Here is a 27,296-nt window from a genome sequence, read left to right as displayed (position 1 = left end):
CATGCCCAAGTTTAATGCAGTCTGACACTGTCAGTGGAGTCTTGGGGTCTCAAGAATTATATTTAGTTAATAATAATCAGAGATCAGCCATAAGGAGCTGCTGTCACTTTCCCTATCACTGATCATAAACCATACCATTCAAAAGATTGGGCTCGGGACATTATTATTATTTAAATAAGTCTCTTATGCTCACCAAGGCTGCGTTTATTTGTTCAAAAACTGAGTAAAACTGTAATACTGCAAATAGACCTAGATATTTTCTATTTTAATATATTGTAAAATGTAATTTATTCCTGTGATGCAAAGCTGAATTTTCAGCACCATTACTCAGTGTCTTCAGTGTCACATGATCCTTCAGAAATCACTCTGTTATGCTGATTTAATGTTCAAGTAACATTAATCTAATAACTAGCCTATTATCAATGTTATTATCAAAATATTAAGAAGCATAATATAGTAGCAATTTTGGTTAGTGCTTTTGAGATCCTCATCATAATCCCGATCAGGTATTTTTTTTTTTTTTTTTTTTTATTATTCTATTTATTGAACTTTTACAATAATCGGATAAAGATACAGGAGAATCCTGAAAAAAATACCTATACTTTTTTATATCCCTTCCCACCCCCTAGAAGAAAAAAAAAGTAAATAATAATAATAAATTAAGATAAAAATTATAATAATAAAATAAATTAAAATGTAGCTAAACCAAATAGAACATAAAAAACAAAAACACAATATCTACTGTAATATAGAGAATGTCAAGCATTATCACAAAAAATAAAATCTTAATCCTTAATTTGACATTCTAGAAGTAAAGTTAAATTCAGAAAAATAAATAATAAAGGGATTCCAGATCTCAGAAAACATACCAGTGTTACCCTTTAACGTATACCTAATTTTTTCCAAATGAATGAAACTCATGACATCTCTCAACCAGTCATCAAAAGATGGAGGGAGTTTTTGTTTCCAAAACAGGAGAATGCGCCGTCTGGCTAATAATGTTAAAAAAGCAAAGGACTTTGCAGTATTTCCAGGCAAGTCAGTGACATTTGACGAAAGTCCAAAAAGTGCTACCAACGGGCAAGGCTCAATCTGTTTCTTTGTCACTAAAGAAAAACAATTAAAGATTGATAGCCAAAAAGAATTTAGTGATGGACATGTCCAAAACATATGCATTAAGTCTGCCGGGGCCTGATGGCAACGGTCACAGAGAGGATCAATACCAGACTTGATTTTTGCCAATCTCACTTTTGTCCAGTAAATTCGATGAATAAATTTTAACTGGATAAGACTATGACGTGCACAAATAGAGGAGGTATGAACACGGGACAGAATCTGGTTCCAAGTGTCATCATCAAATGTACGACAAAGATCCGACTCCCATTGTTGTTTAATAAAAGCGAGAGAGGAAGTGGAAATGGAGGAAATTAGCTTGTATAGCGTAGACAAAACACCTCTTTTATTTAAGGCTACTTCAAGAATCTGATCGAGTGTAGATTTTGGGGGAAGATTAGGAAAATCAGGGAATGAGTTTTTAACAAAATTTCGAAGTTGCAAATATCTAAAAAATTGTGCACTAGGGAGAGAGAATTTTTGGGTCAATTGAGAAAAACTGGGAAAAATATTATCCATGTAAATATCATTCACAACTGAAATCCCTGCTCTCTGCCAAATGTTAAATGCTTTGTCATTAAGTGAAGGGGGGAATAAGGGGTTACGATTTATAGGAGAAACCAATGGTAAGCGCTGAAGACCAAAATGGGTTCGGAATTGGAACCAAATTCTTAATGATTGCCGGACAATAGAATTACCATAAGGGCAGCGCGAGATGGCAGTAAGAGGGCCGCACAATAGTGCGGCAGGCGAGGCAGGAAAACAGGAACCCTCTTCAATACTGACCCAAGACGGGACCCAATCACTGAGCCCAAAATGACTTTGGAACCAGAATAATGTAGAATGTATATTAGCTGCCCAGTAAAAAAACAGGAAATTAGGAAGGGCAAGCCCGCCTTCAAGCTTTGGTTTCTGAAGTATTTCTCTACGAATTCTGGCTGGTCTTTTGTTCCAAATAAAAGATGAGATATTTTGATTTAGAGTCTTAAAGAAAGATTTGGGTATAAAAATTGGGACACACTGAAATAAATACAGAAATCTTGGTAAAACGTTCATTTTCACTGAACTCACACGTCCAGCCAATGAAAGGGGAAGAGCTGACCAACGAGTAAAATCTTTCTGAACTCGTTGGAGGAGTGTAGTGAAATTAGCCTTGAATAAATCTAAACACTTACGTGTAATTGTTACTCCTAAATATTTAAAACTATGTGAGGCGACTTTAAACATTGAAGTATTCATTGGTACATCAGAAACTTTAAAATTTATTGGAAATAACTCACTTTTGTTTATATTCAATTTATAGCCAGAAAAGAGGCTAAAGGAGTTTATAATTCTCAGAGCTTCGGGTAAAGAAACAACCGGATCAGAGATAAAGAGCAGCACATCATCTGCATATAATGAGATTTTATGAACAGCACCAGCTCTCCCAATTCCCTGTATAGCCTTCTCACTACGAATGGCAATTGCCAATGGTTCAATTACCAATGCAAAAAGCAAAGGTGAAAGTGGGCAGCCTTGTCTAGTGCCACGTTTTAAGGGGAAAATAGAGGAGGATACACCATTGGCCCGAACAGAGCATACTGGGGAAGAATATAAAAGTTTTATCCAGGATATGAACGTGAGGCCAAAGCCAAATTTCTGTAATACATAGAAAAGGTAATCCCATTCCACCCGATCAAAGGCTTTCTCCGCGTCAAGCAGAAGAAGAGCCTCTGATGGATGAGAGTTAGAGGAATAAATTATATTAAATGCCCTTCTAATGTTATGAGACAGTAATCTATTTTTAATAAACCCAGTTTGGTCACCGTGTATGACTGCTGGTAAAACTGATTCAAGACGCCTTGCAAGCATTTTAGCCAGAATCTTTACATCTACATTCAGAAGACTAATTGGCCTGTATGAACCACATTCGTGCGGGTCTTTGTCTTTTTTCAAAATCAAAGAAATACAAGACTGACGGAGGGTTGGAGGCAGGCAACCGTTATTGAGTGAATCTAACAGCATGTTTAGGAGTGGTGTTTTAAGTGTTTGAGAAAACATCTTAAAAAATTCAACAGGAAACCCGTCCGGCCCAGGGGTCTTGCCATTCTGCATGCTCTCAATTGCTAGTACTACCTCCTCTGTGGAAAAAGGTAATTCTAGCTCTTTTCTCATTGCATTTGTTATTGTAGGTATGGATAATGATTCAAAGAAATTTTCCATAAGGGACCTATCTGTGGGGGGTTCTGACTTGTATAACAAAGAGTAGTAATCTTTAAATTGTTTAGTAATACTAACAGGGTCAGTGATCAAATGGCCATTGGAGGACCGAATCTTAGATATTAAATTTTGAGCTGACTTTTCCTTCAACTGAAGTGCAAGAAGTTTACTTGGCTTGTCACCATGTTCAAAAAATGCATGTTTGGCCTTCAGCAATAACTTTTCAGCCTGATGGGATGATAATATATTAAAATCAGATTGAAGTTTGAGTCTCTTTTTATAAATTTCAGGAATTGGAGAAGCTGCATAGGCTGAATCAAGCCGAGTTATCTCCACAGATAATTCTTCTTGCTTCTTCCTTCTTTGTCTATTTACACAGGCGGAGTATGAAATAACTTGACCCCGAGCATATGCTTTAAAAGATTCCCAAATTATGGAAGGTGAGGTCTCAGGGATGGTGTTTATCTCCAAAAATATATCTAATTGATTTTTTAAAGTATCACAAAAAGCCTTATCAGAGAGCAGTAAAGAATTAAATTTCCAACTTTGAGAACCTGACATCTTATCCTGAAACTGAAGAGAAAGTAAAAGTGGAGCATGATCAGATATAACAATGCTGGCATAAGAACAGGCCTTTACTTTAGACAGCAATTTCTTGTCTATGAAAAAGTAGTCAATACGGGAGTAATTGTGGTGAACATGAGAGAAAAAGGAGTATTGTCGTGCTGTGGGATATAAAAAACGCCATACATCTGCCTGACCACAAGTCGTCAAAAGCGATTGGAGCATAATTGCCATTTTAGAGGGTTGGGCAGATTTAGTAGATGAACGATCTAGAGAAGGGTTCAAAGAACAATTAAAATCACCTCCCATAATGAGATAGTGTGAGTTTAAGTCGGGGAGTAAAGAAAATATTTTCTGGATAAAATTTTCATCATCATAATTTGGTGCGTATATATTTGCAAGAGTCACTGTTAAACCATAAAGAAGGCCTGAAACAATAATATATCTACCACCGGAATCAACTAAAGTTTTTGAAGGAGAAAATGGTATACATTTATTGATAATAATTGCCACCCCTCTAGATTTACTGAGAAATTTGGAATGAAATACTTGACCAATCCATTTCTTACAAAGTCTGGCATGATCTGGGTTTTTTAAGTGGGTCTCTTGCAAAAAACCAATATGAGTATTTAAATGTTCTAAATGTGATAAGACCTTGTTGAGTTTAATTACATTGTTTAAACCTTTGACATTCCAACTGGTAAAATTTACACATGAATCCCCAGACTGAGCCTTGCTTAACCTAGTGGTCATTGGTTATAATAGCCACCACAAAAATATATAAATGAAAAAAAACATGAATACGGCATTTTGTCTTGACACATATGAAATAACATGTAAGAAAAAAAAAAAAAAAAAAAAAAACAAGGAAGAAGAGAGAGAAAAAAAAAAAAAAAAAAAAAAAAAACCCTCCCATGTACATAAGTAGAACGAACATCACCCATAATACAAAACACAAACCTTCTCTCCGCTGAACTTTCGGAGAGAGCTCCGTAACATATTGTAAATATATAAATAAAACGGGAACAAAAGGTTCACAGACTGCATAGCAAAATAATAATAATAAAAGATGCAAGGTCTGTACATGTTTATAATGCAAAAAGTCCATAAAGTCTGCTGCAACGCAGTGCTACAGTACCACTACTGATCAGGCCGCATACCTGGCTCAAATAGGACTTATACACCTTGTCCAATACAGGTTATTTACCTGCGTCCACAGCAGCTACTTCGCTTGACTGCTTAGGTTTAACAACGGTAACAATGAACGTAGACACAGCCTCGGGCCTGTCAAAGCTGTGCGATTCGCCGTTGAATGAAAGCAGAAGTCTGCAGGGATACAGCATCCTGAATTTGACACCAGCTTCATGTAATTCCGCCTTGACTGCTTTAAACTGATCACGTCGTTTCTTGAGTTCCACAGAAAAATCAGGAAAAATCAAAATCTTGCATTCCTTGTAGCGCAACTCTCCGTGCTCGCGTGACAACCGTAAAATTTCTTCCTTGGTTTGGAAACGAAGAAAGCGTACAATCATGGGTCTCGGTGGTGCGCTCGATCGTGGTTTAGGTGCGAGGGACCGATGTGCGCGCTCAATCTCCGGCGTCTGAGGTAATTTATCCCCGAAAAGTTCTGCGAAGAAGGATGCCATGAACTGAGAGGGTTTGGACGTTTCAACATTCTCGGGGATACCTAATATACGAAGATTGTTCCGACGCGAGCGGTTTTCCAGATCATCCATCTTACACTTTAGCTCCTCGTTATCTCTTTCCAGGGACTGACATTTGCACTCTAAAACGTCGAGCCTTTCGTCCACGCTGTTCATTGATGCTTCAATGTCTTTAATTTTGGAGCCATGACTGGAAATAGTAGCTTGGAGGGTAGCTGTGGAGGCGCGTATTTCAGTGAGAAACTCAGTCCTTAGAGACGCGATTTCCTCACGAATTGTTGTGGTAAGCATCTCTTTTAAAAGAGCAGGCGTTAAACCTGAAGCGGCCGAGGCCATGTTGCCTACTTCGTCAGCTTCATCGGGAGCGGGAGAAGCACGTTTAGATTTAGGCATAGCAACGAAAATAACGGGCTACAGCGCACAATCAAATGCTCACCAGCCTTGTATACGCCGTCTTAAATTATTATGAATATGTAATGTTCCCGTTTACTATTGAAAAGAAATAAAATTTACGGAGCAACTCCCGGGCGCGCCTCACTCACTCAACTGCATGCCGGAAGTCCCCCGATCAGGTATTTAGCACAAAATTAACTTTGATCGTTGGCTAGTGATAAGATTACGCTGGCTAAAGACACTGAGCTGTCAGTGGAGGATATGAGCACAGTTCATTGCACATAATGCTCATCTCTAACTGCGTTAAATCCTATTGGCAAACTTCATTACACCAATTCCCCTCTGCATGATTTAAACAGCCTATTGGGACATGCAGAAGTCATTCTGTGCTACATTTTTTCATATGAATAAGAGTGGATCCAAAGCACTCGTGCTTTTCCCTATCTATTTCATTAAAAACATACACATTCTAGATGAATCAGGAACGCTACACTGAAAGTGCAATAAAAAGATGACTAATATAAAGAGTCGGTCCAAATCTGAGAAGTTAAGAAGTTGAAATAGCTATTAAGGGTCTTTAATAAGTCTTTGTAGCAAGGGTACATTAAAAAGCAGACAATCGTGGGGATTGAAGAGATAAAACCTCTCCAAACTGATAAATAAGGGAACCAGCTGAGGAAAACAATTGTACTTCTGGCTGTCGTTCTTGTCTGGATGACAGATCAACCTCTGTAGGGAAAACTGTGGTGCTATTAAAAAAATTAATCCTAGTTAAAAAGCAATTGGCCATGTTTCATGCAATATCAATACCTGAATAGTAAGAAACGCGCGCCTGACTCATTTTAAATATAGCATGACACACAGTCCTGCAGGGTTAATCACAAATGCATCTTGAAAACTGGACAAAGATGTACGATTCTCACCATCAGATGGCAGGTTGCTATGAATAACAGCCAAACTTTGTCACAAGTAATGAACTGTACACATACACTGTCATCCTAAATGTGCCTCCTAAAAACACGAAGCATTCCTGCAAACCTGCTCCACAATTTAACTGATCATCAGAGGATTCGTCTGTCAAGCAATGCGCTGTAAAACTATACTGTTAAAACGGTAAACATTGCATTATATTTAATTTTATTCAAAATAAATGTTTTTGATGAGTAATAAATATAATTTATGATAAAGAGAGTAAACAGACAGTCACAGAAGTCCTTTCATGACACAACACATGATTAAAGTTTATACAAACTATTCTGTTATTTTGATATCAGACATTTTATCAAATATAACTTTTTTTTTTTTTTTGCTACTTTAAGTAAACGCCACACCCAGGGGCGTAGCAACCGGGGGGGACGGGGGGGACACGTCCCCCGCACTTTTAGAAACAGGTGATTCTGACCCCTGCTAATTTTTTTTTTTTTTTTAGGATCCAGCGTGAATATTTCCTGTAGTGTTCTCTGATTTGTTACTTAGATTTGAGTGAAGTAACATTCAGCCAATCACAGAGCGAATCATCTCCTGGGCGCGTCTGCTATGAGCTTCAAATCTCTTGTTGCTCTTCTGAATTTTCATTCGTTCGTTTGTTCACTTTGCTATTCGGCCGTCTGGGGTTTTTTCAAACACACACTGTAAGTATGTTACAGTATGTCGCGATGACACGAATCGCGCGATAAAGTTTTCATGTTATGATTTAACCTATTGAACCCGTATGGGCCTCGTCACGTCGCGCCGGATTCAGTGTGTTAAATGCTCTCCTAATTGTCACTTTGGATAAAAGCTCTAGCGGTTAATAAACAGAACTGCTTGCGTCTTGCGGAAGAACATCATAGCCGGAACTACTTCTCTCTGTTTATGTCTATGAAGAATCACAAAGGTACTGGGTTACTCCGCCGCGGTACCCCGAAGCAATCTAAAATAGTCCGAATATTTACACTTATTATAGGTGCACCCTAGTGATTCAGGACAAGCTAAAAACACGGTTTGGAAAATGGATTCATGGTGTACTCGCTTATTATATACATTTTTCTACATTTTGAAAACACACAAAGTTACGGACCGCAGCTCTGATTGGTTGTTTTTTATCGGGAGTGATGTATTTCTGCAAATGGCAATAGGAGCACTGGGAGGAGCCAGAGGAGCTTGATTTTTTCACAGATCATCTGTCTCATATTTTTCATAAAATGTATGTTGTATAAAATTACTGTAGATGTAATCTGTATACTCATTTAACACCTGTTTTTGTCCAACTGTTAAAAAAAAAGTTATTGTTCAAATGTAGTGCAACTGAAATATTGTAAATATCATAAAATATCTTTATTTCATAAAAAAAAAAAAAAAAAAATTATAGATGGTCTCCCATTGGTCTCAAAGTCCTGCAGTATTTTTAAATTTTGAGTATGATTTAACAAAAATAGGTTCCTGTAAGCTATCATGTCATGTTCCCAAATTTGAAAAAGTAAAATGCCAATTGGTATTCTATTTAGAATTTATTATGAACATCAGCTTTGGGTCAATTCACCATACAGCTGTCCCCCCCCACTTTTAAAATGGCTGCTACGCCCCTGGCCACACCATCCTGTAATACCAGAAATACTGTCACCATATTCTGCCAACCAGAATTTTTAACTAAATAAATAGATATTTTTCACAGGACAAATTGTCCTTTAGCAGAATTCAGTGTGCAATTCAAGGACAATATTGCAGGAGAGAAAGCAAACAAGTCTAAAATTATGATTAACTTGATGACAGAGCATAAATCAAGCGCAGCTGGACAATTAATCAACATTTCACATGGATGTTTAGGAGACACAACTCGAAAGGAGAAATTCAGCAGTAATGCTGTATCAGCTGTAAACATACTTGATGAAGAAAAAGTGGGGCTCTTGTCAAACAATGTAAGCTTTAAATAGCCTTACTGAATTTAAACTGGCCTTTTGAGTTTCAAAGAAACAGGCTTTTAAGTCGTAGAGTTCAGTATGTATGTGGACGATATACAGAGGGGTAAATATTGGACTGATGTATACTGTAAATAATCATCGCTAGTGTCAGAAACCAACACATCCTTAGCAAAATGTACAAATGTCTATGCTCTGTATCTTTAAGTTCTAAAAGGTTGTGTACAATCTACAGCAAGCACACCCATAAACTAATTTTGGTAACCATGCTTTCTGCCAGAAGCACAGTATGTTTGTGTAGAGTAGTAAACAAAATGACGAACAAACACTTCTATATATTGATCCATTATGGTTCAACTATAGGTCATCACTGTTCAAAATCATCATATATATTCAGTCTTTTATTTTGTATTTTTATGTATAAATCTAACAGCATTTTATGAGGTTTATGTTTAAGACGAAAAGGAAATGCTTCTAGAGGAAATGCATCTTTTTAATATTGCAAAACATGGCAAGGATGCAGTTTTTTGTTTTAAGACAAAACAAGCTTCAATCCATTACTGGTAACCATAAAGACATGCATTTAAATGACAGGTGGCTTATGTTGTTTTCCTCAGTCTCAGAGCAGAGGAAACCTCTCACGAAAAAACTTGCAGCACACAAAGAAAGCAGCTGGAGGAAGGGAGACGCAATAGTAACGGTATCCGGATCCGACTGGATCTGACCTGTCAAACGGTTCTGGAGCGAGAGACGGATGGAGGACAGGACATCTAATCTCTGCAGCAGGCCAGTTCTACTGTACCACAACGCTGCAATCTTAGATAAGAAACGCGTCCATTACGAAACACGCTAGCTGTTGCATTAATGCTCACCGAGGCGTTTATGCAGCGATGTCCCTATACGTCTAATGCACAATAAACTTATGATTATGAATTACTAAAACAAACCGCATGCTTACGCTCAGCGGTGGGAGCGCTGCTGCGTCTCATTCGCTACACTGTTCGCTGCTGCTGGAATGATACTTAAAGGCATTTTAAGACTCACCTTTGTGCCTTTTTGCTGTATAGGAGGTGAAATCTACCAGGTTCTTGGCGCACGGACAAAACAGATAGAAATGAGCGCCCGAGAGAGGAACACAGGCAGACTTTAAAACATCATTTAAAGTCTGGCCTTTTTCGCGAGAGGAGGGATATGCTGGGGATCCACCGACTGCAGCCAATAGAGACGCACTCGCAGCTCCCGGAAATGTCAGATGCCTTGCACCGAGCACAGCAGCTGTGTGCAGTCAGCACTTCATATTTACCATAATGTAATCTAGAAGTCTGGGATTTGATTCATCTCCGTGACTCGAATCTTTTGAATCGAGAACGCTGTTCACCAGAAAGATTCGTTCGCTGTCCCTTTCTATTCTACATTAGGTGGCGATATGAGGGAGTTATTGAATCATTTGTCCTACCGATTCCTTACAAAACAGACCGAAATGATTTAAAGGGGTCATACGATGCGATTTAAAAAGTTTCCTTTCTTTGGGGTGTTACAAGCTCTTGGTGTATAAATACGATCTGTAAAGTCACAAAGACTACAGTATCAAATCCAAAGATATAAAAGTGAAGAAAGACTAGAAATTAGTGGTTAAGTTTTATCTACAACACTGTTGCAGAACAGTTCAAGCCAAATATTCAGATGTGTGCAACCCATTTACGGAAGACGAGGACTGTGAGAGTAGGCTATAATGCCAGTGTCTGTTTCTAAAGTGAGGCAGTTCTAACTTTGCAAAGACAGTCTGGCGCTTCTGATTCACAGAGTGTAAGAATTTGCCACAGATGATTCAAACGCAAGTTTTTGAGCAGTGTACAGAGAAGCGCTTGTTGTTTGTCGTTTTTCCGATTATAAATGCAGACATGATATGCTCTTATCTTAAGTCTCTTATCACGTACAACATGTGTTCTGTTCAACCATACGTGCATGACACCAAATGCACAAAATAATGTTCTTTTTAGCAACGTCATATGACCCCTTTAAATGTGCATGTCTGCAAATGTTAATTGAGTTCTGCGGTTCAGAATCGTGCAAATTATTGCTAAGTAGTTTTTGACTCCGTTGTCAGTTACAGGGCCTGAATTTTATCAAGCTATAAAAGTACAACAATAGTAACCTACTGCATAAAAAGCATTGGCTACAATTGTAAATGCAGCTAAAAATGGAATGTCTTACAACTCTCCACATGAAAAAATACTAGTCATTTATAGTAGATACAACAGTGTTTTTTAATCATACTGTAGTACAGTACTGGAATTTATTTATTGTGGTAATTCTATAGTTGCTGTCGCTGTGGTAAATCAGTATAACAACTATAGTAATATAAACAAATTACCCAGTACTGTACTATGTTTCACAACTATAGGGTATATTGTACTAGAACGCACTACAGTTTACTGTAAAACTAACTTAAACTACAGTTCATTATAGTTAATACTACAGTATGCTGTAGCATTCATTACATACTATTATATATACAGTATAATACACAGTACTATAGTATGGTTCAAAAACACTTTAATATTTACTATAAATTACTATAGTATTTTTTCATATGCAGAATTTATTTTCTTAAACTCTCATGTTAAATTTATGCTTGATTTTGATATATTTCAGTAACTGTTATTTGGCATTAATTATTTTGTATTAACTTGAGTTTAACAAAAATAATGCCTTTTATTTGAAATAATTTTTTAAAGATTTAAAAATAACTGATCAAATCATATTAATTCCTCATTTTTTGCATGTGATTCGTGCAGACTCGTAAAGTGAATTGGGCATGTTCGTTGAGTATGAACAACCAATTAACTGCCTCTTAACACTCCCTAGTCGAATGCTATTGCTTTGTGTTTCTGTCAATCTCAGAGGTAGGTAGTACTAGGGAATGTAAGTGAAGGAGAATGATTCATTTACTTAAAAGATTAGTTTAAAAACACCACTTCCAGGAAAGAAGCATCGCCAGAGTTTTGTCAGCACTTCATATTTCCCATATTGTAAATGCTACAGAGTGGACACAACATTACAAAGCTAGTTGAATGTACATACAAAATGCATTTAAATGCATTTAATTGGTTGGAGCAAATATCTGCATTAAGCTTTGAAAGCAATGTTAAAGGTAGCAACATGTTTAACTACATTTACATTTATTACATTATATTTTTATTGTTTTCAGGCTCTGAAGTTCACATGCCAGGTTCCTTATAGATCGAATAGCTTCATTCAACAATCACTCAAAAAGAGAAATACTGGTTAGACATCGAATTTCTGAGGTGAACATGTTCTGTCTCAACTCTTGCACACTCTAGTGTTCAGAGAAGAAAACACCAATAACATTCAGGCGCTTCACCTCTGTGGTCCTGCATATTTTCATTAAACGATTTTATTAGTTTAGAAAACACATATCCACTAACATGTGAGCTCAAGCATAATTCATTTGAATGGAATTACACTGAGTTCTACAGATCTACTAATGGATGCTCGTCGTCAGCGTCTTAAAATGTATATTTGCCAAAACACAGTTTTTGCATAGGTAATAATATACTACCCCAACAACAATACATTCAGTGTTCGTTTTCAAAAATTCACAAAACATGCCAACAGTATTAACCCAAAGTCTCTCCCAATGATCCTTTGAAAAACTCATAAAGCATGACACAATAAAACATTCATTAGCACCCGTTTTCACATGAACAGTGAAAAGCCTTCACTGAAAAACTTTTTTCTATTTTTTTTTTTATTAAAGTTTTAAATAAATAACTTTGAAGCAAATTATCAAACTAAGGACTTTGAATTTCACGTTAAAATAGAAAAAAAAAACAAAGATTAATTCTGCAAACATTAAAATATAAATCCTGGCATTAAAAGGAGGCTGAAAACCTTTGGTTGTATAGATTAAAGTCTCTCTGCCGTCACCTTCCAAAGTTCCTGCAGAGGAGAGAATAACATCTGTTATTGAACACTGACTGTTGATCAGAACACAGGAAACAACAGCTCCCCCTAAGGGCTGTAACAAGAGCATGCTCGAGGGGATCAGAACAAGCAAACAAAATCATTGACCACCACTGTTTATGATGCATATTCAAAGAAACATTTGAATGATTTACTGAGTAAATAAACACAGACAAGTGCTCCTCACCAGCTGTTCCACCCTTTCATACTGAAAGAACTGAGGGAAGGAGCTCTTGACAGGCTCTACCATGAAACTCATCTTTCCATCTGTCATCTGCTGTAACTGGTCTAGGCAGTGGTGGAAGTGATCATATGCTTCACAGGACACGTCCATGTGTCTCAGTGTGAAGTTTAATCTGCGGAAACACAGAAACCATCATGCTGGAACAAAAGGTCAAGGTTTTTCTTGCTTAGCGTGGGTCTGTTAAACCCGAACACATCCTTCTTAAGACTACTGACAAATTGTGAATAACTGCATATAATAGCTAATAAATCATTATATTAAAGCAGATGTGTTTCCTAATGTATACTAATTGTTTTATTTCAGTATTTATTTACTAATTATTTTATTTGAATATATTTCAATTTAATTTATTAAAAAATGCATTAAAAGTCAAGAAAACCAATATTTAAATATATCACGTCAATCTTTTCCCATTGTAAATAATGTACTTATTTTATGTACTATTTTTATTTTATTTAGATATAATTTTAGATCAAACTAAATATATAACAGCTTACTTTTCATAACAGTGGTTGTATTTCCCTAGTGCATCCTCATTGTTTATTTTAAACTTAATTTCTTTGATACTTTTGACAAGAAAAATATACATTGGTGATATTTGATTATATTATATTAGAATATTTTATGTACTAATTAAAATGCAATAAAAAATACAACAAAATATACATTAGCTAATATTTTATTATTGTGGTTGTTTTTTCTAAATGTACACCAATAATTTTATTACATATGTACTAAATGTTGTATTTAAATTTAATTTATTATTTTCTTCAAGCTAAAGATCTAAAGATCTTTGTTTCATTAAGATATTTTGTAAATTTCCTACTTTATATTAAAACTGAATTTTTGATTAGTAATATGCATTGCTAAGAAATTCCTCAAGGTGATTTTCTCAATATTTAGATTTGTTTTTATGCTATTTAAAATAAAAAAAAGTACAGAAGCTAATTTTTCATTATAGTGGTTGTTTTACCTAATGCATATTAATTATTTAACGTTTTTAAGCAACATACATATTAGCTATTATTTGATTGCATTTGATGTTCTTCAAAATATATACAAGCTTACTTATGTACTAATATTTTACATTTTAATTAATTACTTTATTATTTGAATTTAATCTATTACTTTCAACAGTTAAAATAATGATTGTGAATGTTAAAAATAAGCTACAAGGATATGCGACAGTGATCTGAATGTCTTTGTGAGGCCGTTCTAACCTCTTTTCTATGGAGATGTAGGTTGTGATGGGGTGCTGCATGTTGCTCGCAAGTCTGTATAATGTTTTGAACAGCGCATCCGTAAGATCGTCATCATAACACACTGAAGGGGAAGTACAAAAACATCCTTAACGAATAACAAATTAATATAATTCAGGCTTTCATCACGCTCACTAAGAGCGCCTTCATCTATTCATTCATTATGTTAATAGTCTCCCCAGTTTGTGGCAGTTTTTAAGGCAATGGATAATTATGGAAAGTACTCTCTGCAAATTTACCATCTGCCGCGATCACAAAAGTGGTATTATCATGCAAGTCCCCTATTTCTGCGTCAGTCCAGCAGAAGTCCAAATCAGCGTCTGGGGAGAGATGAGATGACAGCCACATGTTGACTTTGATAAGACCTATTTCACAAGTCATCATGGTATCAATGCTATTATGAGTGTGAGGAAGCCCTGTGCATTATACTGTGTCAACTGTCCTCACATAGACTCTACTTCCCACTTACAAATGGATTCAACAGGAGGTGAGGAGACTGCGCAGCTCTAATCTCTTTCTCTGGCCATGTTAGGATCTCAGGTCTGCCTCTAAACCACATCAGTTAGCATCTCTCACCTGATTCTCCTTGAATTCTTACCTGTGCAGAGATCATCGGCCATCCAGTCCAGCTGCCGCACCCGTATTTCGCTCTCTGTTGAATGTACAGAACCGAAATCAAGATGAAAAACATCAAATTGCCTAATTGTATGAAATCCAGTACAATACGTTTTATGGAAGTCTCCTACCATGAGCAATCGGTTGAATAAAATGGCAGACTGATTGGATTGCATCGGTGAGCTTATTATTTACCTGAAAGATTGTATCCTTTCGACATATGATGATGTTGACATTTAGACTTGTTTATATTTTTAAGATGAGCTTATATGGCTGTTCAGCATAAAATAAATTTAAAGCCAGCGACTATTTGAACATATAAAATAAAAAGTGAAAATATCAAATTTTTTTTAGCGATGGATGCTATTTACACTAAGTGCAAACAGCTATAGATTGTATTTACACTATGTTAAAATAGCACGATTTTCTGCTATTTATACTACTTATTGCAAATAGTGGCAATGATCTGCACCTCAGTATTGTAGTACATTATTACATTATGCAATAACATATTGAGTATAATTTAGAATTTTAATTCAAATTATTAAATGGATGCCACCTTATTGGGACAATAAAGCCCTCCATTCACCTACCGTAACCCTATACCCAATAATTTATTTTCAATTTTTCGATTATTTCCTTTATGTTGACTGAAAATGCATGCCTTTCCGATGTGGTATGAGATTTTAAAAGGGAGGGAAAAAACTTCAGCCACAGGGTTCGAATCCGGGTCGATCGTGTCAAAAACATACTATTTATGCCACTGGAGGTGACATATGTGACCCTCGACCACAAAATCTGGACTCTGAGGGTTCAAAAAAATCTAAATATGGAGAAAATCACCTTTAATTAAAGTTGTCCAAATGAAGCTTGTAGCAATACATATTACTAATCAAAAATTGTTTTGTTATATTTACAGCAGGAAATTTATAAAATATCTTCATGGAACAATATATTTACTTAATATCCAAATGATTTTTGGGATAAAAGAAAAATCTATCTTTTTGACTCATACAATGTATTTTTGGCTATTGTTACTAATCTACCTGTGCTAGTTAAGGCTGGTTTTGTGCTCCAGGGTCACATTTGATAGCTGTCTTTAGTAGTGTTGACTACCCCAATCACATGTTGGTAAGCAGAGTTAGTGTAAATAGCCTCTGCCAGCAAGGGCAGTTAGTTAGTTAATTAGAGTAAATAGACACTCCACAATTAAATGGCCAGCTTTGCTGTGTACTGTATGTTGCCCAGTGTCACTTGTGCACTGCAGGTTTAAACACACACACACAAAAACCATAAATCATGTACAGTTAGCTGGATCAATATTTTTTGCCTCTCATGTTCCTGAATGTTAAATATTTACATATTTTCATATTACATATTTCATTGTTATTAATGTATTGCATTTTAATGGAAATGTAATTTATTTAAATAATTAAAACGTATAGCTTTTCAACACAGCTTATGATGACATATTTGAGGGCTGCTGATTAGATTAAGATAAGTTCAATCAAGTCAAGTCACCTCAGTTTTTATAGCACATTGTATAATACAGATTGTCTCAAAACAGCTTCACTGTAATAAACAGGAAAATAACTTGCAAATGTTATCAAATCCAAATTATGCTGTGAGGAAGCTCTAACAAGACTACTTTACAAGACTTCTTTAGTTCAAGTCAGTACAGACAGTGTTTCATTTAGTTCAATAAATGCTAAATTCTGTAATGAAATATAATAATAAATAGCTGATTGTTTTTTTTTTTTTGTATCAGCAGCCAATGAGCATCTGCTCAACATTTAAATACTTGCTGTAGCAGTTGAAGTGCACTTCAGAAACCCTCCACCTTCCCCAGCTCCACCTGCATAAATCTGAAACTGGGCGATTTATGTATGTTACACTATGGTGTTATTTCATATATGTTATATGTGCAGCAGCAGTGTTTCTTACACGCTCACAGCAGCATGTTGTGGATGTACTGGAAGTAGCCCGTCTAGCTACTTGCAGATGTAATAGATCTATAGCAGATGCATCTAGTGCTGATCTATTCCCGCCAAGATCAAACACATTAACATCACCATGAACATTACTATGTGAAACTCTCAGAGAGTTGTCACGATGACAGAACTGTGTAAAGTTTAATGTCACATTATCACTCAACTGAGATCCTTACTACCTACAGCTAGTAGCCCCTAGCGGGAACTTTTTGACCAAGTACATAAATCACTTATGAACTGAGAAAAAGTATTTTTATAGGAACCATTATTTTACAGTCCTGCTATGTTAAATTCAAACTGTATTTCACTGTATTTTATTTTTCTGAGTTACTGGCTTTTAATAAGGACTGGCTTGTACACACAATTACGGTGGCACAAAATGAAGGAGCACACACATAGGCACTCTGCTACTCCTTCTTTATGACACATTATCAGCATGAAAAGGGGCCTAAAAGCTGTCGTTAATGAGTGAGTGCTGCTCACCATCCTGATTTAGTGATAATGTTTACCTTGGGGTTCAAAGTGCTGCTTGTTCAGAGTCACATTTCTCTGACACATGCTCAGAAGGTCATCGCCAACATCTGCAAAACACAAAGATGTTCTCATTTAGTGAGCTAACGATGAACAAAAAAACGCTTCATCCATCCAAAACAAGCTCTTTATCTTCTGCAGCCAGTCACAAAGCTGTTTGGTGATGTACTGTGACTAATTCCCACACCTGTGTAGGTTAATAGACTGCTAAAAAGAAAGAGATGACACTATTATACTGAATCAGACTGAAAACTAATTAGTGTCTTATTATGTGAGAGTTTCATAACACTGACATGTTATTGTGTTCAAGTATTATTGGTGTAAAATTAAGCAGAGACTAAATCAGGTTTGATCAAGTTTGATAATGTGCAGACATGGGCAAAAAAAGAAAGACAGAGTCCCAAACATCAATAAGACCCTACTTTACAAAAGACTTGCTTTTAGCAATTCTACTTATCATCTTTTCTGAAAATACCTTGTAAGAGTAAACTAGTTATGTAGAAACACTTAATGTATTTATCCCAATAGTGATGCACAAATACAGATTATTAGCATAGTTATGACCAATATTTTGCAGTTTTTTTCTATTTTATTATTATTATTATTATTGCTATTTTTACACATAGATTGCCATCTAATCATCACTTAAAGTTCATTTAAATCTAAAAAGTTACAAAATAAAAAATATAAGTCTAATTTTCTTTCTTTGCAATTCGGAAAAAAAGAATAATGTTAAAAATTAGGTGTTAATGTCTTAATGAACTTTTTAATGGAAGTAATAATCAAAAACTGGTAGATCTCTTACAGTATATCTTTAACCAATCTCAAAATGAGTATCCATTTTACAATATTGTACATTTATAAGGTAAAAATGCAAATTCAATTAGGATTCACATACAATATTAAAGTTATCAGTGTTGTATTTACAGAAATTATAGCATTTTGATACGGGTCATTAATTGATTATTGGCCAAGACATAGAAATAATTAACAGCTAACTGGTATTGGATATATTTTTTTTTTTATATTGGTACATATAAATCCAGTGCATATGTTGGTGTATATTTTAATCTAGTTCATGCCTGATTTCCATGAACATTTCTTTCTGAAACATACTGTATAAATATTTATCAAATTACTTTTTAATCATAATCTAGTGTTGGCCTTAAAGCTCTTTCTAGTTCTTTAACGAGCCACAATAATCTGTGGTAATTCTCTGTACGGGCCAGAGGTCTTAGAAAGGGTTCAGCACAAATCTCACAGGAGCGAGTGTGTTAATGAATACTGTGACACCATCCACACAAAGCAATCAAACCACTAGCCTTTCCAGTCTACTCAACGCTAAAGTTAAAAAATCAATGTTTCTCTCTCTCAAACCCTCCAGAACACAACAACACTGCACACAACAGAAGTCTCTTGTCAATAACATCTGGGTGTAATATCTTCAAGCCTGTGTATTTTTTCCTGTGGCCTCGGACCGTTACGAAGAGGCGCTTTGAAGATAATGCTGTCTTTTATTGCCTTTCCACGCTCTTTTCTCTCTTTAAAATGACGGCTCTATCTGCTTCCACTGGTCTGAGAACATCAATCCAGTCATGCTGAAAGACAGAGCTCTAATAAAAGACATTACTTTTAAAAAGAAACCTGGCTGTATTACAGAAACTTACAGAAAAAAGCAAAAGGTTAGAATGGCAGCAATCATCAAGAAAAAGAGAAAAAAAACAACAACATAGTGACCTCTGCATCCACAGCACGTCCAAAAGCCTACTAAAACATCCTTTGACACAGGTGGATTTTTTTTTTTTACATGTTTTGAATATGCAAGCAAAAGTATTTTACAAAATATATGTTTATACCTCTACAGCTTAATGTGTCTTAATTTACTTTTATGTAATTCTAAAAAGAAATAGAAAAAGAAATAATACACAATTTATTTAGTTTTTATATATATATATATATATATATATATATATACAGCATGCATCTAACAATTGATTTAGTTAAATATCACAACAGACTACCGTTCAAAAGTCTCTAATGCATTTTTCGATTATTATGCATTTATTTGATCAAAAATACAATAAAAACTGTTATATTGTGAATTATTATTACAATTTAAAATAGCCATTTTCTATTCAAATATTTTCTATTCTAAATAAGTGATGGCAAAGCTGGATTTTCATATTATTACATCACATTAGAACAGCATTTACGTAAAATATAAATATTTTGTTACATTATAAATACGACTGATCAATTTAATGTATCCTTGCTGAATAAAATGGATTTAATAATAATAAAAAAAGATTAATATAATCCAAACTTTTGGATGATTATTTATTAACGTATTAGTATCTATCACGGATTTTATACATGAAAATACGTAGCAGCAAGGGGATCATCTCTGATGTTTTACTCTCTACAAAAAACTGATTGTTAATTATAATATGTATTGAATGACTCAATCTAAAAATTACAATAAAACCTCAATCCCATCACCACCTGTGCAGTACACCGTCTTGGCCACCATTGCCATCACAATACTGGCGAGTCCCGTTCCAGCTCCAAGCTCGAGGACCGTGGCGCCTGTGAACATGCTGGCTTGTGCCAGGATGAAATCGGCCAATAGGAAAGCACCACGCCAGATCTGCAAGGACAAACAACAACAGTTCTGAACAATGTAGATGTAGTAGAGGAGTAGATGTACTGCATAATCACCCGTCGTCCCAGTCCTCACCTGTTTCCCTACATCCTCCAGAGGTGTCGCCATAGTATGCTCTGTTTAGAACGCATTTAAAATCAAACAGTGTGACAGAACAAATCCATTCATTCACACACATCTCTAATGCAGCCCTCACCGATCCTAATGACGTCACGGCCGCCATCCTCCTCCTCCGAATCTTCCTCCTCGTCAGTCAGCGTTGCTGCAGATTGACTTAAGATAATGGGACATACCGCATCCCTGTTACTGCTGGAGCATCTGGGCCTCCTGACCACATCCAGGTCCCCATCTTCATCCAGAGGAACATTCGACGCATCAGTGCTCTCACGGACAGGCGACTCACCGCTCGACTCCTTTCCATCGCAATCACGCAGAATCCTGAACTTCGACGTGAAGACTGGACACACAGATGCAAATCCATTTTCAGATAACATACACAGGTGTGAACTGACTGATATTGGTCACAGCAGGCTCAGCTGCAGCAGACATGAAGATGTGGAGTCTGTGCTACTGTATGATGAAGTAATATTATATATAATGATTAGTAATCACCGTGCATTTGACGGCAACATCGATGGAGTTTCTAAGAAAAGAGTCTTTACATCATTTAGATGGATTTCTTTGCAGTGGCGATAAAAAAGACAAAAGATATTGATCAAACATTTTTCTTCTCTGTATGCTTTACTTAAGAGACTAACGTAAATTATATTTTTTAGCCGTTCTTCCCCTGAGGTCCATTTATTACGCTTTACCTAAGAGACTAATGGAAATGATACTTTTTAGCCGTTTTTCCCCTGGGGTCCACTTATTATGTTAGTCACGATTTCTTGAAACTGACATCGTTTCTGCCCTTAGAAATAAGGTTTATTTTGAATATACACTACCATTCAAATGTTTGGGGTCAGTAAGATTTTTTACATTATTTTTTAAATACAAGGCTACATTTATTTGATCAAAAATAAATTACAAACAGTAACACAGGTGCATCTCAATAATCAGAATTTCGTGGAAAAGTTCATTTATTTTAGTAATTCAACAAAAATTGTGAAACTCATGTATTAAATATATTCAATGCACACAGACTGAAGTAGTTTAAGACTTAAGACTTTGGCTCTTTTAATTGTGATGATTTTTTTCTCACATTTAACAAAAACAGCTTAATATTTTAATATGAATTTAAATGTATTTTTTTCCTGTGATGGCAAAGCAGTCATTATTCCAGAAATCAATGTCGCATGATCCTTCAGAAAATTATAATGTGCTGATCTAATATTTCTTGCTGCTCAAGACACAATTCTTATTGCTATTAATGTTGAAATAAGATGTGCTGCTAAATATTTTTGTGGAAACCTTGATACTTTTTCCCAGGATTCTTTGAGAAACACAAAGTTTAGAAGAAGTGCATTTATTTAAAATAGACATCTTTAATTTCTACATCCTAGATATCTTTACTAACACTTTTGATTAATTTAATACATCCTAAAATATAAAGATATTGAAAAAAAACATCTCACTGGTTTCTCCCTGCTGTCTTGGGCAGGGGCTTGCAACCTTGTTGTAGTTGTATAACACTAAATTAATAATACTGCTTTTATAATATACTCTAGTGGTATTTGGGACAACAGAGATTTAAATTGGATATGATGAGAAAAACATCGACAGGTGAAAGAGGTATAAAAATACTAGAAATGGCGTCTACAGGGCTTGAGTTCAAGATAGAGAGAGTCAAGTTTAAAAATCAGCCTGGATTATTTGAATTACTAATGGACTATGCTTTAAGTTACACTGACAGAGAACGAATGGTCATTGAACTTTGTCAAAAGTTTACAATTGTTCAAGAGCAGAACCGTAAGGCTCAGTTTTACAGTGTCAGCTCCAGGCTAGGGGTGTAAATGTCAGGCGTCTCTTTTTGTTTTTCTAAGACTAGTGCTAGATCGTGTACGGTATGATTTCAGCTTCATTTGAGCCTAGCTGCTCTGGTGAGGATAATGAATCATAGGCTATGCATCTGCACTCATTGTCACATCAGGGGTTTAAGGGCCAGAATAGGCCACCCAGCACTGTATTTAGACCTGGACCTTGTTGTGATAAATGCTGTGAGCCTGATTATCGACCAGGAACACAGCAGAGAAAAAATAAAAAAATGGCCATAACATTAGCAGAAATTGCTGCTTTTATTGTTCAGTTTACCCACATAAAAAATCTTATACTTTATATTATAACAGAGTATAAATAAATCAGAAATGACTGCCTGCTGGTCATTTACAGGCTAATAGCCTACTAAAGGTCAAGCCTGTGTATACAGGGAATGGTTTACAGTCATTTAATAATGAGGCATACATGGAAACCAGATCACTGAAGACCAAGAGTATTAACACAAAAGGGTCACAGCTGCTAATGACAAACTCTCAAATGTGTATACAGAGCACTGCTTTGAAATCATGTCATTTGTAAACATGCCAAAACTAAATATATATATATATATATATATACATACATACAGTGCCTGTAAAAAAATATTCATACCACTTAATTATTTCCTTTTTTGTTATGTTGCAGCCTTATGTTATAATCGATTTGTATAATTGATAACTGATTTGAATTACTTTTTTATCCCCACATCAAACTACACTCCATCATGACAGCAAAAACAGAACTGCTACAACTTTGTACATTTATTTAAAAAAAAAGAAAGAAAACAAACTGAAATAAGCACATTACATACTTTAAGTATTCATACCCTTATCTCAGTACTTAGCTGAAGAACCTTTACAGCCTCAAGTAAATTATTATTATTATTACAATTATATTATTGTTGCTTTTGTTCAAATAATCAAAATATGGTCACAAGATAAATATTCACACCCCCGGTGGTCTATTCTATTCAAACAATTCTGAATTTATTTCATTTAGATTAGATAAATTTAGATCATTTAGAACTTTTCCTGTTGAATATTAAAAACAAATGAACAAACAAAAGATCTCGATGTCTGCCGTGCAAATCAACTGTTCTTGCTCATCTCCAGACTGGATCTCTTCTCTCCACTTTCACTAATTGCAGATTCATTTGTTTTCATATATTATTCATATATATTCATTTGTTTTCATATATTTTTTACTTCGATTTTTTTGGAGGGATCAAACTGTAACACAGTGTGTCCCAACCAGACGTGATAAAATGTATCTTTTCCATGTAGTTTTTGTCCTTACCACTGCTGTCCCGGAGAAGGGTATGAGTACTTGTGCATATTCAATGGAATCATTTGTTTTTTATTTTTAATACATTTGGAAATATGTTACAAACTAGCTTTTTGCTTTGCCATTATGGTGTACAGTGTAGATTGATGTGGGGGGAAAGTAATTTTAAGCAGTTTAACATAAGGCAGCAACATACAAAATGTGAAAAAAAATGAAGGGGTATGAATACTTCTTTTTTTTTTTATAGGCACTGTATATATATATATATATATATATATATATATAGAGAGAGAGAGAGAGAGAGAGAGAGACATGGTGTATATATAACAGTTATGTTTAGAATAGTAAAGGAAGATAGATAAAAACAATATATAATATTTATGTGCACAGAATGCATACAATTTTTTCAAAATGTGCCGAAATGTTTATTCCTGTGATGCAAAGCTGAATTTTCATTAGTCATTATTCAAACCTTCATTGTCACGTGATTCTTTATTGTAATATGCTTTGATTTTGCTGCTCACAAAGCATTTCTTATTATCAATAATTGACAATCAGCATTCATTTGAAATAGAATGTTAATAGTAACAATGTCAAATGGAATGCATGCTCGCTGAATAAAAGCTCTGCAGTAAGCAGTTAGTATTCACTCCAGACACACACAGGACAGGTGTCTGCCAGCTCCCCTTACCTGGCTGTCCTACGCTGTTCAGTCTCTTCATGAGATGGCAAGCGTTCGGTAACAGCAGGTGCACATCAGATAGAACAGTGTCACTTCTAAATGTGACCTGGTCCATGGCCAAGTCTGCCTGGCTCTCTAAAGGAAGCAGCTCTGGGGAAAAGAGCAATTTCATTCATATTCATCTCTTCATCCTGCTTAAATGCATTACGACCTCCACACGCACTTAGAGAAATTATGGTAAATTTGACATTTTACAAGGATTGGGAAACTAAGACAGAACTTCTCTATAGGCTATAAGACAGCTTGAAATGAACGCTTGCTTTTGTTTGGGCTCGACTAAAAGCTAATCGTAATCGTGTAGAAATATGTTGAAGTGGGCGTGAACACACGCTCTCTGTAACTCAAAAGCCACTTTCTTTTTTGACCGTTCCCTATAAACTTTCTTGCAGCTAAACAGAGAGAATACTTCAGCCCTTAAACCTGGTAGTCAGCTCACTAAAAGAGTCACACCCTTGGTTCAGAAAGTTCATTAGTGATAGACAGATAGATAGACAGCTCACTAGACTCTTGACACACAGGTCTGCAGTTTCTTCATACCTCCTAGTCTTCTAATCAGCTCTGGGGCGAAGAACTGACAATATTTACTGAGTAGCTGACGAGGAGGAGTTTACTTAATTTTTGTAGTTTAGCCAAGAGTATTAAATCATTCTAAAACATTAGCGTAACGATATGTTAAGATACATTAAAGAAAGGTTATATGGCAGCTTACGAGAGGTTAGCTCGAGTTGCTTGAGTGTTACATTAAAAGCAGACCGTGTGTGTAAAACCGCTCTGAAAAGAGTTCCAAAGTAGAACGCGCATGACACTTTATATAGGTATATGTATGAATGCAATTACTGTATACTATTAATTATTTTCAGTTTCGTTTTTATTAATAGTGAAATCAAAAATATTTTAATAAAATATTTTGACTATTTTTATGCTATTTAATTCATTATAATAATTTATTATTATTATAGATATGTATTATTATTTATTAGGGCTGTGAATCTTGAAATAGAGCGAATAGATTCGATTCACGATTCATAGGTTTTCGATTCGATTCAAGAAAGATTTTTGCAAATTCAGAACGATTCAATTCAATTCAAGTCACAATTAAATTTGATTCGATTACGATTCAATTCTGTGCATACACAGAATTATTTCATGCTTCCCCTATAAAATTATTATTAGTATTAGTATTATTTTACAAGGAATTATTTTCTTACTTTGAATTTGCTATAAGAAATCAAATCACACTGCTGGACAATAATCAATCATTTGTAATCTATAATTTTTTCCTAATGGCAATTTTATGATTGTTTTATATTCTACAAACAATTATTTCAATTTTCTTCACATAATAGGGTAGAAAATATACTTTATAGTTTCTGTACTGTAATAAATGTTATGTCAGTTTGCACTGCATCATTCATAAATTTCATTTATTGTGTTTATTGTCTTAACGTTTTACCAGTTCTGCTTTTTCTTCAGCTTAGCTGCAGCTTGCTTTTGTCCATATAAGGCATTTCCTGGAACGTCTTAAGTTATTTGAGCACGAGATCACTTCTCTTTTAGTGCGAAAACTTCTTTATCTCATTTTCATAAAATAAAATGCTATAGTTTTTTTAATTTTCCTCTCCATTGGTGAATGATGATTCTGAAAGAAAATGCACCAGATGTCTGTTTGTTGTACCAATAAACGCTTCTTCGATGATCAGACAACATTTTGGTCTAACACCTAAATATCTCTGACCTATACTGGTTACTTTTAGACAAAACTTATGCTCCCTTTCACTCTCCAATCTTTCCTCTGTAGTATCCTCCTCTCTTCCCTCACCTACCCATTTCTGATCTCTGGATTTGAATGCAGCAACTGACACTTTATGCTCTACTTTAACCTCTAGTCTAGACGATATTTGCCCCCTCTCCTCCATGCCAGCACGGGCTGCCCCTTTTAACCCCTGGTTATCTGATGTTCTTTGTGATCATTGACCAAATTCAGGGCAGCAGAGAGAAATTACCAATTTAAAAGATCAATCAAACTTGAGTATATATTAGTCTTTGCTTTCATCTTTCTCTGGTGAAATCCATACTGCCAAATCTTCATACAATAGCTTCATATTAATCCTCACAGGCACTTTCCCCACTGCATTCAAGCAGACTTGGATAACACCACTGCTCAAAAAAAAACCTACATTAAACACTTCACATACAGACAGCTATAGACCCGTCTCTCTCCTTCCATTCATAGTGAAAACCCTTGAATGAGTTGTTTTAAACTAGGTATCACGGATTCTTTCACAGAACAACAAACTGGACGCTAACCAGTCAGGCTTCAGGAGTGGCCATTCAACTGAGACTGTGCTACTGTCAGTCATGGAAGCCGTGAGGATTGCAGAAGTTGATTCCAAATCATCAGTTTCTATTCTGCTGGATCTACAGTATCTGCTGCTTTTGACACTGTCAATCATCAGGTCCTTCTGTCTGCCCTCTCATCACAGGGCATCACAGGGATTCCACTTCGCTGGTTTGAATCCTATCTTACTGGTAGGTCTTACAGGGTGGCCTGGGGAGGGGAGGTATCCAAAGCACATCAACTGGTCACTGGGGTTCCTCAGGGATCAGTTCTTGGACCCCTCCTCTTCTCCATATACACTACATCACTGGGTCCCATCATACAGCTATCCAACGGATAGCTGCACAGATCTCAGGCTGCATGGTGGACATTTCTGCATGATGAAAGAATATCACCTACAGCTCAGCCTGTCAAAGACTGAGCTTCTTGTCTTCCATGCCACTCCAACTCTACAGCATGATTTCATCATCCAGCTGTTTTTTTTTTTTTTTTTTTTTTTTTTTTTACAACTACCCAGTTAACTTCAGTCAGAAATCTTTGTGATAACTTTGATGACAGGCTGACCTTCAAAGACTGATCAGGCCCTGTCTAACAGAGCCTGCTGCACAACCTCTTGTCCAGGCCCTTGTCATTTCTATGCTGCAGCTGTACTACTGCAATGCTCTTCCGGCTGGACTTCCATCAAGCACCATCAAACCTCTGCAAATGATTCAGAATGTAGTGGCATGACTGGTCTTCAACGAGCCCAAAAGAGTACATTTTACACTTCTCTTTATCTCCTTGCACTGGTTACCGGTTGCAGCTCGCATCAAGTTCACAACATTGATGCTTGCATATAG

General features: G+C 35.7%; 2 protein-coding genes across 3 annotated transcripts in view; both read right to left on the bottom strand.

Annotated features, from left to right (window-relative positions):
• LOC127951775 (4-aminobutyrate aminotransferase, mitochondrial) overlaps positions 1-10,125 on the bottom strand; it is a 28,753-nt gene extending 18,628 nt beyond the window's left edge. The window contains exon 1 of the mRNA XM_052549808.1: positions 9,875-10,125. The gene's annotated coding sequence lies outside the window, so the exon portion shown is untranslated. The remainder of the gene's footprint in view (positions 1-9,874) is intronic.
• Positions 10,126-12,235: 2,110 nt separating this feature from the next.
• On the bottom strand, positions 12,236-24,880 carry mettl22 (methyltransferase 22, Kin17 lysine). Of its 2 annotated transcripts, none has more exons than XM_052549810.1 (11): positions 24,829-24,880; positions 24,069-24,209; positions 20,316-20,576; positions 20,195-20,235; positions 19,960-20,104; positions 17,436-17,507; positions 14,919-14,972; positions 14,560-14,640; positions 14,282-14,384; positions 13,005-13,173; positions 12,236-12,793 (listed from the first exon to the last, which is right to left on the bottom strand). In XM_052549810.1, exons 2-11 carry the CDS (start codon positions 24,172-24,174, stop codon positions 12,761-12,763), a joined length of 1,065 nt encoding a protein of 354 aa, XP_052405770.1. In that variant the 5' UTR covers positions 24,175-24,209; positions 24,829-24,880; the 3' UTR covers positions 12,236-12,760. The 2 variants fall into 2 exon arrangements, with proteins under 2 accessions (XP_052405770.1, XP_052405769.1); XM_052549809.1 differs by lacking the exon at positions 24,829-24,880 and adding an exon at positions 24,657-24,822.
• Positions 24,881-27,296: the final 2,416 nt, after the last annotated feature.

The sequence above is a fragment of the Carassius gibelio genome, chromosome B3 (assembly GCF_023724105.1).
Source record: "Carassius gibelio isolate Cgi1373 ecotype wild population from Czech Republic chromosome B3, carGib1.2-hapl.c, whole genome shotgun sequence".
NCBI classification, from domain to species: domain Eukaryota; kingdom Metazoa; phylum Chordata; class Actinopteri; order Cypriniformes; family Cyprinidae; genus Carassius; species Carassius gibelio.
This window is presented reverse-complemented; position numbering and strand designations above follow the sequence as displayed.

What these genes read in the sequence shown, in the direction of transcription:
- mettl22 (XM_052549810.1), bottom strand. Translation starts at nt 24,174, where the DNA reads ATGGACCAGGTCACATTTAGAAGTGACACTGTTCTATCTGATGTGCAC. An exon ending in CCGTGACGTCATTAGGATCG is followed by an intron (nt 20,236 to 20,315) that starts GTGAGGGCTGCA and finishes CGTTCTAAACAG; the next exon opens with AGCATACTATGGCGACACCT. An exon ending in TACATCTCCATAGAAAAGAG is followed by an intron (nt 13,174 to 14,281) that starts GTTAGAACGGCC and finishes GTGTTTCCGCAG; the next exon opens with ATTAAACTTCACACTGAGAC.